Genomic DNA, 13,216 nt, shown 5'->3' on the forward strand with positions numbered 1-13,216 from the left:
ACCAACTCTTGGTCCAGAAGCCAGCCAGCCACTGCAGTATGAGTTGAACTGAGTCTGTCCTTCCTAACAGACTGGTCTCTTAACATCGTTTTTCAGTCCAAGGAATCTTATGCTTTATTTAACACTCCAGTTCCAGCCTGGAGGTGGCTAATTTGGGAACCTGGACAAGAGTAAATACACAGTGGGCTGTATCTCACCACCAATGTACTGCCTCAATTCCTCTCTCATCCCTGTTAGTGGTTAACTTACCAGCTCTCCTGCAACCCTTTGGTGAATCCTCACAGTACCCATGCTGCAGCAAAATGGCTATTATTTTACTGAGGAACATAATACGGTGGAGATGTAATGAATTTTCCAAGTACCCATAATTAGTGGGCCAGACTCAGGATGGAGCAGTAGACCTTATACTGCCTCATCCTATGCTCAGAACATTAAATCTCCACATTATCCAGTTGTGATTCAAACCAACTGCTCCATTTCAACAGCAGGCTGGAAGAAATTGAGGGATGTATCCTACAACACCTCCTCTCTTCCGCAAGTTGACTGTGTTCTGATCTTCCTGGCCAGGTTATTCCTATCAGTAGATATGTCACAGCACAGAGCTGAGGGTAATCACTGTTATTTTCTCTGCGCTCTTTAGCCAAGAAGGATACTACCGATGTTGCCTAATGCTAGAGAGCCGCATTTAGTAGTTAACAACAGTTCTCCCAAGAGAAACATCACTGTAACTAGTCTGAGTGGGAAGGAGAAAGGTAGATGATGTCTTACTAAACAGTAACTGGTGTTACTGGAAGTTCTCTCCCTGTGGAGACACAGGCAGAAATCTGAGTAATTTCCAGTACCCTTATGAGACATGCTAGGAGAGCATTGGTAAGGAGTCTTGGGCTGGAACTTGGACTTCCTACTTACAAGGCCAGTAGGTTTTAGGTTCTGCTTTGAATTAATGTTTCTTCAGAAAAAAAAAAAAAAAATGTTTAAAATGAGACTCAGAGCTAAACTGAGAGTTATGGATGATCCGTGTTGCTTTTAAGACTGCTACTTGAGTCCCCTGTTACTGGAGACTTCCAAGGATGCTTGTAAATATGTCACATACCATGGCTGCTTTAAAAGGAGAAACTGAACAGAAATTCAACAGTGTTCATGTTTCCAGTAAGTCTGGTGCTAGGGACTTCATCTCAACTTGCCTAGCAATGGAGCAGGAGTGCAGTTTCTCCTTGGAAGGGTTAAGTTCCTCATTGTCACACTACCGATTACCAGTAGGTCAGTCACAACCACCTCACCAGACCCACAGACTTCCCAGCCAGAAGCTTCTTTGAAAAGTGTAACTTTTAACATCTCTTAGAAAAGCAAATGCTCTGTTTGCCTTGGCAGGGCAGACCCGTGTATACACAGCTGGAGAGCTTGTTTTGTCTCTTAGTACAAGTCTGGACCAAACTAAATCTCTACAGGCTTTCTAAAAATCCTCTCTTTATTTAAATAATTTTATACATTGCAAGCTGTCTCCAAAGTCTGCCCCTGTTCAGTCCCCATTTTTGGCTGACTTTCCCACCCCCTCTCCTATCCCCTCTCCTACCATGCACACAAAGTAAAGTAAGTTGGATTTTTAAGTCCATTGCTGTATGCAAGAATATCTTAAGACATTAATAATGTCTTATCAACAATGTCCATATCAACTTCAGATACCTGTGAGCTAGGAAAAAAACAAGCAACGCTATGGACAGTTCTCTAGCTCACATTCAGGAATTTTAGAGGAAAAAAGCTTGCAAGGTACAGCTTTCAAAAGAGAAAGGTTTTTGGCATAATACCTTTCCATAAATAAAGCAGTGAGTGTGCGTGTATGCCTGTTCGAGAAAGGCAAGGAGAGGTATTAAAGAATATATAAATGCAGTGGTCCACCAATATCTGAGTTTGCAGCAGAGTACAAAGGAGGAGACTGGAACAATGAAAGGTTACTTCAGTAAATGTGTGTGGAGGTTTTTTAAATTCTTGGCATCCAATAAATGTGATGCTCAAACCACAGCAGAGGCCTTTTATGGGGCACCTGCAGCATGAAGTTCAGTAGAGACTTTTGTAACCCAGGGAACATTGCACAACTATGTTGAGTTCTGCATATTTCTGCTGGCTTCTATTCAACCAGGACTGACTGATGCCTGGGCTACTGGAAACCAACTGTTATTCCTATCTCACCCTCTAAATCATGTTGCCAAAAATCCCCAACTTGGAAAAAAAACCAAAAAAACCCAAAACATTAAAGTCAAGAACAATCAAATCTTTGAACAGGGAGTTAAACAGAATTATCCCAATCTCGGGAAAGTGAGAGGCTAGAAAAGCAGAGTATTTCCAGGGCACTTTGATGTTAATACTGGGAGTTCGCACATCATCTTGGTGTTTCAGTTTCATTTCTGCTCTGTGCCACTCTGGCCCTTGCCAACATCAAATCAGAGCAGTGTCGTGAGATGTCCACCTAAGCCAACAGGAAAGGGAGAAAATTCATATCTCAGAGCCAAAACCTCAGCCATACCCACACTGGGGTAAACCTGATCTAGTCACTCAGCACATGCTGGCTGGATGAATGAAATACAGCAAAGCCACATGTCACTAAGAGCATATTCTCAGGCTCTTAGTGAAGATGTTTTGATTCATACTGGATGAGCAGCTGGCAATGAACTGAGGGAGGTTTACAACAAAATAGAACTGGCTTATGTTTCCCTTCGAAACTTTTTTACTAAAATAAAGTAGGAAATTCATGGAAAACCTTTGGTTCTAGTCACGCTTTTCAATATTTTCAAATAAATATAGTACTAAATCTTAAAAATAATTTTGCACAGGTTGGAATATTGACCTTTCAGATTTCAGGTCCACGTTAATTTGCAAATCAACAGCTGTTAGCACTGTTAGCATTCAACACTAATTTTCATTTTTGAGGGTACATGGTATTGATCTCCTTCAGCCCAACAAAAAGGTCTCCTGCTGCAGACAAGACATGTAAAATTCAGGGAATTGCTGCAGGAGTTTGATTCTATACAGTGAAAGATGCAGGAGACATCTTTCCATATTACTGATACAGAAGCTGAGTGCTCGCCTGGTGAACTGCAGTCAATCTATGTCCAACAGAGTTCTTCTGCAATCTGGCCAATCCTTAAAGGACTGTTTTGCTTGTGATCCCCTAACTGTGTGAGGTCCCTAACTATTCTGCAAGAGCTGCAGTGAGTAGCTGCAATCCTGAGCAGAATCAGTGAATGCTGACAGTCGTACAAATCTGGTTCAAGGTAACTCAAGGTGGTCACCAAAATTAGCTAGTTGTGTCAGGTCTGGATGAGATGGAGTTAACTTCTTTTCACAGCAGCCTGCATGCTGCTGAGCTTTCCATTTGTGGCTAAAACAGTATGGATAACACATTCGTGTTTTGGCTGTTGATGAAAAGTGCTTTCACAGCATCGATTTTTTTTCCCCAGCTCCCTGCTCCTCACATCCAGTGCAGTATGCTGGGGCTGGGCAAGAGATTGGGAAGGGACGTAGCATAGACAGCTGACCTGAACTGACCGATGGGATATTCCATGCCATATGACACTGTGCTCAGCCCCAGGAAAAGAAGGAGAAAGGGGAAAATAGCACGGTTATGGCTCTCATCTTCCCAAGCAACTGTTACACATGCTGAGGCTCTGCTTCCCAGGAAGTGACTGGATATCTGCCTGCTGATGGGAAGTAGTGAATGAATTCTTTGTGTTGCTTTGCTTCCACATGCAGCTTTTGCTTTCCTTAGTAAACTAACATTATCATAATCCATGAGGTTTTTTGCTTTCCTTCTATCTTCTCCGCATCCCAAGGGAGAGGGGAATGAGCAACACACAGGATGTGTGCTTGGACCGAGCTGATCCACCACACTGAAATTTTTGAAAGTTTTAGTTTATGTTTTCCCTTTTAGTGTTTAGGAAGGGGCTGACGGTGTCACCTTCCCTTATGCTGCGATAAGGGGCTTCCTCGCATTTCTAAGCCACACCCTGGTTACAAAGACAAGAAGCAAGGGAATGTCCAAGAGAAAAATACCTCTTTTGTACTGTGCACAGGGATTTATTGATATTTAACAAAAGAGCCACAAGGGGCCACGTGTGGAATGAGAAAGATCCACAGACACGAAACAGATATGCAGTCAGTTGGGATCCCAGGGAATGCTTTGGACATGAGGTTGTTATTAAGGGCTGAATCTTCGTGCCAGGGAATTGAGCAGAAATTCACTCAGAATTGAGTATCCCTAGTATATATGCTTGAATATACAACTCCTGATGCTATGCTCTGTCAGTGATAATATGAAAATCTGTTCCTTACCTCTCTCACACTGGGGGCCAGTGAACCCGTAGACACAAGCACAACGGTTTGGTCCAATGCAACGACCTCCATTCTGACAGCCGTTTTCACAGACAGCTGTTTAGAAAGAGAAATAGAAATGATTGATTTCTGCTCTCAGTAAAACCGCAGCATGAACTGTGTGGTGCTGGGCGGGCTTGGAATATCACCTACTTTGTGGTGTTCACCTGTCAAGAACCTCCTCCACATAGTGAACATACAGAGAAAAGCCTGATATTTTTTCCCAGAAAATGACTTCCTGTTTATGAGTGAAACCATTTATAAAAAGGCTATAAACTCTCACTTCATTTGAGAGGATTTCCTGTGCTCTGGAATCTCAGCTCATTCAGGTCAGCACTGGGATTTAACTGTCAAGGTCAAGACGAATCAATACAAATGACAAACTGTATAAAGGCAAACGTTTGAATTTAAGGAGAGGGGAACAGGACAACAATGAAATGTGAGAAAGGACCAGTCAGCCATTTCATCTTGCCTTGCAGAGTAAAGCAGGACAATAAACCAAACCTGTTATTCTGACCACACCAGTATATCTGCAATCAGGACGACATGGTGGTCTTGCTTTACATGGCAAGCAGAGGAACACCTGGATGGATGGATCAAACACTGGCATAGTGTTAGTGCTCATTTTAGGTGGCATTGGCATCAACTCATTACTTCATAACACTATAGTAAGATGTGCTCATTTGGGCTGGCGGTAGTATCAGGAGATGATGCTCTCCAGGACAGAAATAACTTTTCTGGGGTTAGAATTGGGGCAGGGAGTCCCTTTGTAAGCAATAGGTAAATGATGACAAGCCTGAGAAAAGCTGAGAAGATAAATTCAGTTTTCATTGTGAACAATTCAGATTTGTCTGTGGCAATTGTGTGGTACCACTGGCTGGAAATACCCATCTTCTTCAGACCTGTCTTCAGCACACCCACACTAGCTGGCGTTCTATTATTCTCTCATATTCTGTCATAAACTGAGTGAACAGAAGATGAAAGGCCAGCACTCATACGTACCACAAGATCAAGTACTTTAAAGAGTCCATGTGAGAGGCTGAGATGGGCAGGATGCCACTGACCTATTAAAATCTCAGCAGTTGTAGTGACTAATTAGAACTGTTGCAAAATTTCCTCATGTTTTTTTTACAGGTTTTCACTCATTAAGCTACTCAGTTGCACAACACCACTGGCACATTGAGGATCAGAAGACTATAATCTCACCTGAAGGGTGAGGCCCACAGCAATCCCGCGTATTACCTCATTGTGGCCCTTCCTGGTTTAATGCCAAGCCTAGTGGCAGAGAGGCCAGGTGCTGCTGCATATCATAGCCTTCAAAGGTTACACCCATTTTAGAACTGAATAAGCTGAAATCTGCTTTGCTGGAATGCTGCCAGTGGGACTCTCCATTGTTCTCCACCCTCTCAGTGATGTGTTGCCCACATCTGAACCATTATGAAAACTCTGCTGAGGATATTATAGGTGGAGCTGGTAGCAACACATATTAAAAGTTGCCTAGCCTGCTCCATTATAAAGCCTGGTTTGCGCTTACTTATAACTTTCCCAAGCTTTAGCTATTCAGAATGAAATTTTCCATATGGTGTGTCTGCCTTCAGTTGAACTTTTTGGAAAGTTTCAGAAAAAAATCATCGAATCATAGTATCGTTAAAGTTGAAAAGGACCTCCAAGGTCATCTAGTCCAATCACCCCCTACCACCAATGTCACCCACTTAAACCATGTCCCTAAGCACCATGTCCAACCTTTCCTTGAACACCCCCAGGGACAGTGACTCTGCCACCTCCCTGGGCAACCCGTTCCAATGCCTGACTGCTCTTTCTGAGAAGAAATTTCTCCTAATCTCCAACCTGAACCTCTCCTGGTGCAACTCGAGGCCATTCCCTCTAGTCCTATCACTAGTTACCTGTGAGAAGAGGCTGACCCCCAGCTCCCCACACCTTCCTTTCAGGTAGTTGCAGAGAGCAGTAAGGTCTCCCCTGAGCCTCCTCTGCTCCAGACTAAACAACACCAGTTCCCTCAGCCGCTCCTCGCAGGACTTGTGTCCCAGGCCCTTCACCAGCTTCGTAGCCCTTCTCTGGACACATTCCAGGGCCTTGATGTGCTTCTTGTACTGAGGGGCCCAAAACTGAACACAGTACTCGAGGTGCGGCCTCACCAGAGCAGAGTACAGGGGGACGATCACCATCCAAAATGTAACCTAGTTTATAATATATATGTATATATTTAGTATTTCTTCTTCTAATCAAAAGCAGGCTTCATTTGAGCTAAAATGAGTGTTTCCCACAAAAAAAAATCAAAAATCCATTCCCAGAGAATGTACTGTTTTTCTAAAAATATTTACAGAAAAATGATACTTAATTTCTGCTAGCACTGGAGAAAAACAGGGGATGATCAGCAAAGCCTGCAACTGCTCTTCCTGGCATGGGGGATTCATGCTGAGAGTCAGGACATGTGCAGTCTAAGGCAATGTCCTTACTGTTTTGATGTGACTTTCCTCAATCTAAAACTCATTTCATATTCCGGAGAAAAAAGTACAAGTCATGTCAAGTCTTGACTTTGAGGTCAGCAGCATGCTAAGGATGGATGTGTTCACTGTGGGGTCTTTTAAATGCCACGTGGAAGTTTGGATGTGAAGTTGTGAGGAACCAGAAAGGTGGTGGCACAGAACTTTGGCATCAATTCTTCTCCCAGCCAGGCCAGGCAGAACAAATGTAACGTCTCCTAATGAGAGTAAGCTGAGATTCCAATGGAGAGGAGAATATAGCGAGGCCATCAAAGTCTGCAAACAATGCATCAGTATGTGTAAGGTGTACAGCATGTGTTGCAAGTACTTACGTTGTCCACAGTATGTTCCGGTATAACCTTTCTGGCAGAGGCAAGATTCCTCATTGCAGCTTCCACCATTCATGCACCTCACATTGCAGGTTTGGACTGTGGAGAAAAGCAGGGAAATATTAGAAGACAATGCAACAAACTGTCTGTGACAGGAGGTGGATACCTCACAAATAAGCGATGTTCAAAATCTAAAGGTGATGTTAAACGTCCATTTTTTTTTCAAGTAAAATGAATTAACTTGAATTCCCATTACAGGGTATGAGCCCATAGTGTGGTTAAACGCTTGCGCTTTTACTGAAGTATAATCACCCCAGGGTTTCTTACAACTATAAACACCATAGTCTGTTCCTTATCCCTTAGACAGAAGGTATTTTTATTGTTCCTGTACCTGGTAATATTGAACTGCTGAGACAATGAAAAGCCACAAGTCTTACAGGTAGTGTAAAACTATGAGCAGTTTAGGGGACACGATTCTTCAAGTCCATCTCGTACAGGGTAAGGCAGGACGTTGTCCTTTCTACAGGATGTCCTGCCATAGCTCATGTGACTGAGAGTAAGGGCATATTTACCCATATTTCCCTTTCTTTGATGACTCCATCATTCTAAACATTTTTTTTTTCTTTTAGGACACTACACATTTCAAATATTTTCATATCTTTTAATTATTATTTTAGATTTTTGCTCCATTTTCAAAATACGCTTTTCACATTCTGGGCTGTCAATCTTTAAAATGTCTTCTTATTAAAAGCATGTTAAAAGACCTATGAGATGTTTTGGGGGGTATAATTTATTTCATGGAGGAAAACCATCAACTTTAAAGACATTTCTTTTCCTTTTACAGTGATTATGTGGCCTTATTGATGAGTTTCATCTAATACAAGAAGGTTTCAACAAATCTGTAAAGAAAAGCATGTATTATCTAGTCTTCTTCCTATGTTAGAGTTCAGCTTTTACAGTAGATTATGGAACACTGAATGTGAACACTGTAGAAAAACAATAGTAATAAATAAGAGTCAGTCAGTTTTACACTGACGTAGACACAAAGCTAGTATTGGCTTTAACTGTTTCATCACTATTCAATGGTTAAGGATGTGGTATTAAAGTAAACGATCCCAAAAGGGGAGGTTTATTGCTAAACACTGAATTACAAATACAGGTCAAACAGCTTTCATTCTTTACTGAAATGCCTGGAACAATGCAGTCTTAATTTGTGAGATGTGACAATTCAAACTGCAAGTGCGTCAGGCTGTAGTAAGCTATGTGAAAACTGTTTTGCAGCAGGTACACCACAGTTCCTGCATGCCAGGAAAGGAAGGGCTGTGATTTGGCAGCTTGAAGAAGTTGAGGCTGCAGAGCGCGTACATGAGTGGATACTCAGATGTGGCTGGTGTATTCTCTGTACATGTAACATCAGCTCCAAAAGAGAAGGGTTGGGGCTAGCGTAATTGAAATGGCTGCCCAAAAGGTAGTAGAAATCAGAAGTATCCAATAAGGATAATTACATGGTTCACGCCTTGTTCATAGAATGCCTGACAGGAAGAAGGAGTGGAATGGGAAGTCTCGGGGCTTTGCGTTCAACATGGTCAGCACATGTGCTGTACGTTTAATCCATGCATTTCTAGTATGGTTTGAATTAGTCGTGATGTCTACAATTCCTATTGCTCTGTGGCTGGAGATCAGGCCAAATTTAGATGAAAGCTTAATCATTAAGGAAACTGAGCTTGAGGCTTCAAAGCATTGCCCAGATTGTCAGACATGAGACCAGTCTCTCTGGGAAATGGCTCTGTTTCCAGCACATTCTTACCCTACACCCCTCACCCCTCACTACAATTAATCAGCACTGGGAAAGCAATTACATACAACAAATCTGGGAGGGCTGCCCAGAGACAGTAGGAAGAAGTAGCTAGGAAGCGTCTGTCTGTCAGAGTTGTCCGTCTGTCGGAGCTTTTCCCTACAGAGTCTCTCAAGTTTTGCATTCAAGGCATTCAGCAGGGGGTAAGATCTAGTGAAGTTAAGAAATTTTAGTAGTTCAGGTTCTGCATATAAGAAAAGCCTTGACACTTATCCAGAATTTTTCCAACTAATTGGCAAATATACTATTTCTAGCCCTGCTTAGGTCCCGTTTCTTACTTCTGCTGTAAGCCCAAATACCCTGAGGTCCCATCACCATTTCACTTATCTCCAAGGCTAGCATCGAAGGGTCTCCTAGATTTGGAGTGCTGAAGAAAATCTTTCAAATAAGAATTTCAAGGCCTATTATTCCTTGTCAGGATTTTCCAAGCAAAGACCAAAGTTCTAGGAAAAAGAATAACAGCTCTCCCTAGTTAACTTTTCCCATTGGATTGGATTCATTCTACATTTTATTTTAAAGGATCAGTGTCTGCAGCTGTTCTGCCAGCCATCAGCAGTGGAGTTTGCAGACAGGTTTTATGTCTGCTTACTGACTACTACTATCTAAACATTCACTTGCAAATTACTCCTAAAATACCTTACTCTCCCAAGTAAGAAACCAAACTTTTTGTTATGACAGAGAGAGGCGGAGTGGCTTTTATTGCCTCTGGAATGCACTATTTGTCTGTTTTACCTCCCTGAAGCATTCATGATAAATGCAGATCTAAACATCCCCACAATGAATGCCAGATTTAACGAAGCTTCTGCAGAGAAACCTACCCCTCCACCCCCACCCTCAACCCGGAGCACATGCTGAAATCCACCCCAGGCTCAGAGGAATGCCAGGTCTGTGCCCAAATGTATATACTGCTTACAGCATTCCTCGCATTCCTCTGTGATTGCTAACATATGGACCCTCACTCCAGAAACTTTTGTGTCTCCAGCACCTTCCATTCAGCAAAGCATTTGGGAAGGTTTGTAGAGCTATGCACACATAGGCTTCAGTGCTGAGCACTTTCTGGGGACATCTGCAGTGCTGTAGGACAACGTGGCGCTTTGGAATTAGATTCTGGGAATTTCCTTCTTTCAGTCACGCCCCGAATGTGGTTTTGAGGTTTGAGGGGGCTAGTTCTCTGGCCTTCAGTCAGATGCCTGCAAGTCACTTCGTTAACAATAGTTTGCCTACAGATGGGCAATAATGGGAAATAAATTTCTGGGTTGTCTCTAGAAATGGCCACGAGACCTTAAAAGATGCTATAAAATCCCATTAAATTCTGCATCTCGCATTGTCCTAGCAAAATCATCCTTCTCAAAACAATACACAGCTCTGAACAGAGCCACAGCTCTGCTCCTTTGCTTGCAGGTTTTTGTTTGTTTGTTTGGCTGGTTTGTTTGTTTTTGAGCACTGTCATCATCTATGGATGCACCACTTACACATTCAGGTGCAAATGGTCACCCAATATCCCTGCCCACATCTGGAGATCTGGAGTGCAGGCCGGCCCCAATTCACAAGAATTTGAGAAACAAATGAAGCCCTTTCGGGCAGATCTGCTGGCTTACGCATAGTCCGCACTGACTTGGGTGGGTGGTCTCTGTGCTGGTGGTGGCCCTCGTCTTGCCAGCAGGAGTGCAATTATCTGCACCCAACGAGCTCCAAGGCTGTTAAGTCAACCTGCACACAGTGATGCTTCTCAGATAGACGTCCCTTGTCTGCCCGGGGAGAGACTGGGACAGTAAGGGAAGGGAGCGTGAGGGGCTGCACACAGATCCTACAGGCCTTCCTGGCTCCTCTCACGTATGGGCAATAGTGCTCGATATCCAGATCCTTTTTCTCTCTTAAGTGAAGGATTCACATAGTTTTGTCTGTTTCTTTCTGCTGTTTAGTGAGTAGAAAGAACTGTCTGGAGCTTTCTGCAGGTAACCAGCAAAGGCAAAACTACCATCTGACCATTTGCCACTGGGTATTCCAGTTCAAGGCTCAGTGTAAGCCACTCTTTCGTACAATTATGTACAGACTCATGTGTGTGGGTACAAGGGCTTCCTGGATGTCCCCATTCAGCCTCCCCACAGATCAGGATGGCCATGAATTTGTCTAGCCAAGCCTTGAAACTGCCCAAGGAGGGAGATCTTCTGCACCTCTGGCGACCTGTTCCAGCATTGCACCACCCTCCAGTGTAAGAAACTTTTCTTTGTGTACAACCTGAACATCCCAAGCTGCAACCTACGGCCAGACACTTCTGTTACCTTGCCTGCCACTACTGAGAGGGGTTTGGCTCCACTGCCTTTGTAGCTACACTTCCAGTAATTACAGACTACTACTGGATCCCTCTCTGACTCCTTGTAGACTAAATCAGAGCAGCTCCCCCAGCTTCACCTTTGAGGACGCATGTTATAGACCAACCATTTTGCAACCCACTGCAGATCTAGTTTCCTCTCATCACTTCTGCACTGGCAGCCCAGAACCAGACTCAGCATTCCAGCAATAGCCCTGCTAGTGGCAAGCCGAGGGGATAACACCTTCCTTTGACTTTTTCGCCATGATCCCCTTAATCTAACTCACGGCGCGATTGGCTTTACTGACCATCGCAATGCCTACTGACTCATAACCAGCCCAGTATCTACCATGACTCCCAGCTCCATTTCATCAATACAACACAGTGGAAAAAGGGGCACGGAGAAACACTATTGAGTAAACAAGACCATTAGCTATCAGGTTTTAGATTCAAACAGGAGTGCCTTCTGTGCAGAGTCATGTGCTGCAGAGTAAAGGAGTGTTTGCATGCTCTAGCCTTGAATACGTCTTGCAAGAATTACTAGAGGGTTATGGGAATTACTGTCTGGATATTTGACTGTCACTCCTCCAAGTCCTCCATAGTTTGTTTATGTGCTATGTTAACAGAAACCTCAGCCACCTAGTCTTCTTCCCAGAACTTTTCAGGTCTTTGTCCTGAAAGTCTGAGATGGGAGAAAAAGGCAGAAAAAGTGGCAATGGAATTTCTACATTCCCAACACCGACAAGTGCATAACTTCGTTGTGTCACTGCAGTTCTCTAAAAACATTGGGCAATTCTCTCGGACGTTCAAATCACAGCCTACCAAAACTTAATAAACTTAGCACTGGAAAAAATAATTATTTGGTTAACAAAAGCAGTGACAGATTTAATTCCACTTCAAGGAACAGCCAGGAGTGGATGGGCTCTTTGGCAGCAGTGTTGCTATTTGCTGCTGGGAAATTCAGTTTCTGTATCCTGTATGATTTTTTTATACCAAAGTAGCAGAAATCACACACACAAAAAAAAAAAAAAATTTTTTTGAATGCTGCCCAATTCAAGTTAGAACCTTGTTGCCCATTGTGACTGGGAAAATTTTAAAAGAGCATATAACTAATTCAGAGGGAGGACAATCACCAGCAATGTTTTCTTACCTCCAGCTGAGCCACAGTTAGGAGAAAGTTGTCCATTGGAGCACGTACACATGTTTGGCCTCGAACAAAATCCATCACCACAAGAATTCCTGCAAATTGCTGGAGGAAGAGAAGGAGACAGTGATTAGCATAAGGTGCTGCTCTGTGAACTTCCTCACAGGCTCATATTTGGCTGCCAAAAGGGTGTGAATTCACCTTGTTTTAAGAATAAGCTGGGGAGGAAGCTGTGGCACCTCCTGAGGACTCTGCTGTGGGCAGAGCAACAGCAAGAAGGACTCATTCATTCACAGGGCATGAATTCCTAGAGAAATCTTCCTTTTATCACACACTTTGGCTGGGCCTGTTATTTTATTTCTATTTCACCAAGCAGAGGACGGGGAAAATGTGGCACCTTTCACTATTTTTGCCTGCTAAAAATGTTTCTCATCAGAGACAAGTGACATTCACACTGAAACAGGTTTCCTTATTTTTTGTGTGTGTGTTTCCATGCAGCATTTTGCAGTCCATAGTTTGGCACTCAGCTAAATGACTGTTACTGAGATTCATCTCCTGTTGAATGAGGGGCTGAGCCTGAGTCAGCCAGAGATGAATCAGCAGGATGCCTTCATATCAATCCATCCTTTCTTGTCTGGGACCCCTGCTAATCTCTTTCCCTTCCTGTACCATGAGAGCCAAGAGCTGACAGTATTGTTCCACCTGTGT

At 43.2% G+C, this 13,216-nt stretch overlaps 1 protein-coding gene across 3 annotated transcripts in view; it reads right to left on the reverse strand.

Annotated features, from left to right (window-relative positions):
- FBN3 (fibrillin 3) overlaps nucleotides 1-13,216 on the reverse strand; it is a 117,124-nt gene that overhangs the window by 77,788 nt on the left and 26,120 nt on the right. For all 3 annotated transcript variants that reach the window (XM_083811440.1, XM_083811438.1, XM_083811439.1), the window contains exons 4-6: nucleotides 12,515-12,613; nucleotides 7,202-7,297; nucleotides 4,327-4,422 (exon numbers count right to left, since the gene is read on the reverse strand). In XM_083811440.1, the coding sequence (XP_083667566.1) occupies nucleotides 4,327-4,422; nucleotides 7,202-7,297; nucleotides 12,515-12,613 (291 nt within the window). The remainder of the gene's footprint in view (nucleotides 1-4,326; nucleotides 4,423-7,201; nucleotides 7,298-12,514; nucleotides 12,614-13,216) is intronic.

This window comes from Anser anser (genome assembly GCF_964211835.1).
Source record: "Anser anser genome assembly, chromosome: 25".
In the NCBI taxonomy this organism is placed as follows: Eukaryota; Metazoa; Chordata; class Aves; order Anseriformes; family Anatidae; genus Anser; species Anser anser.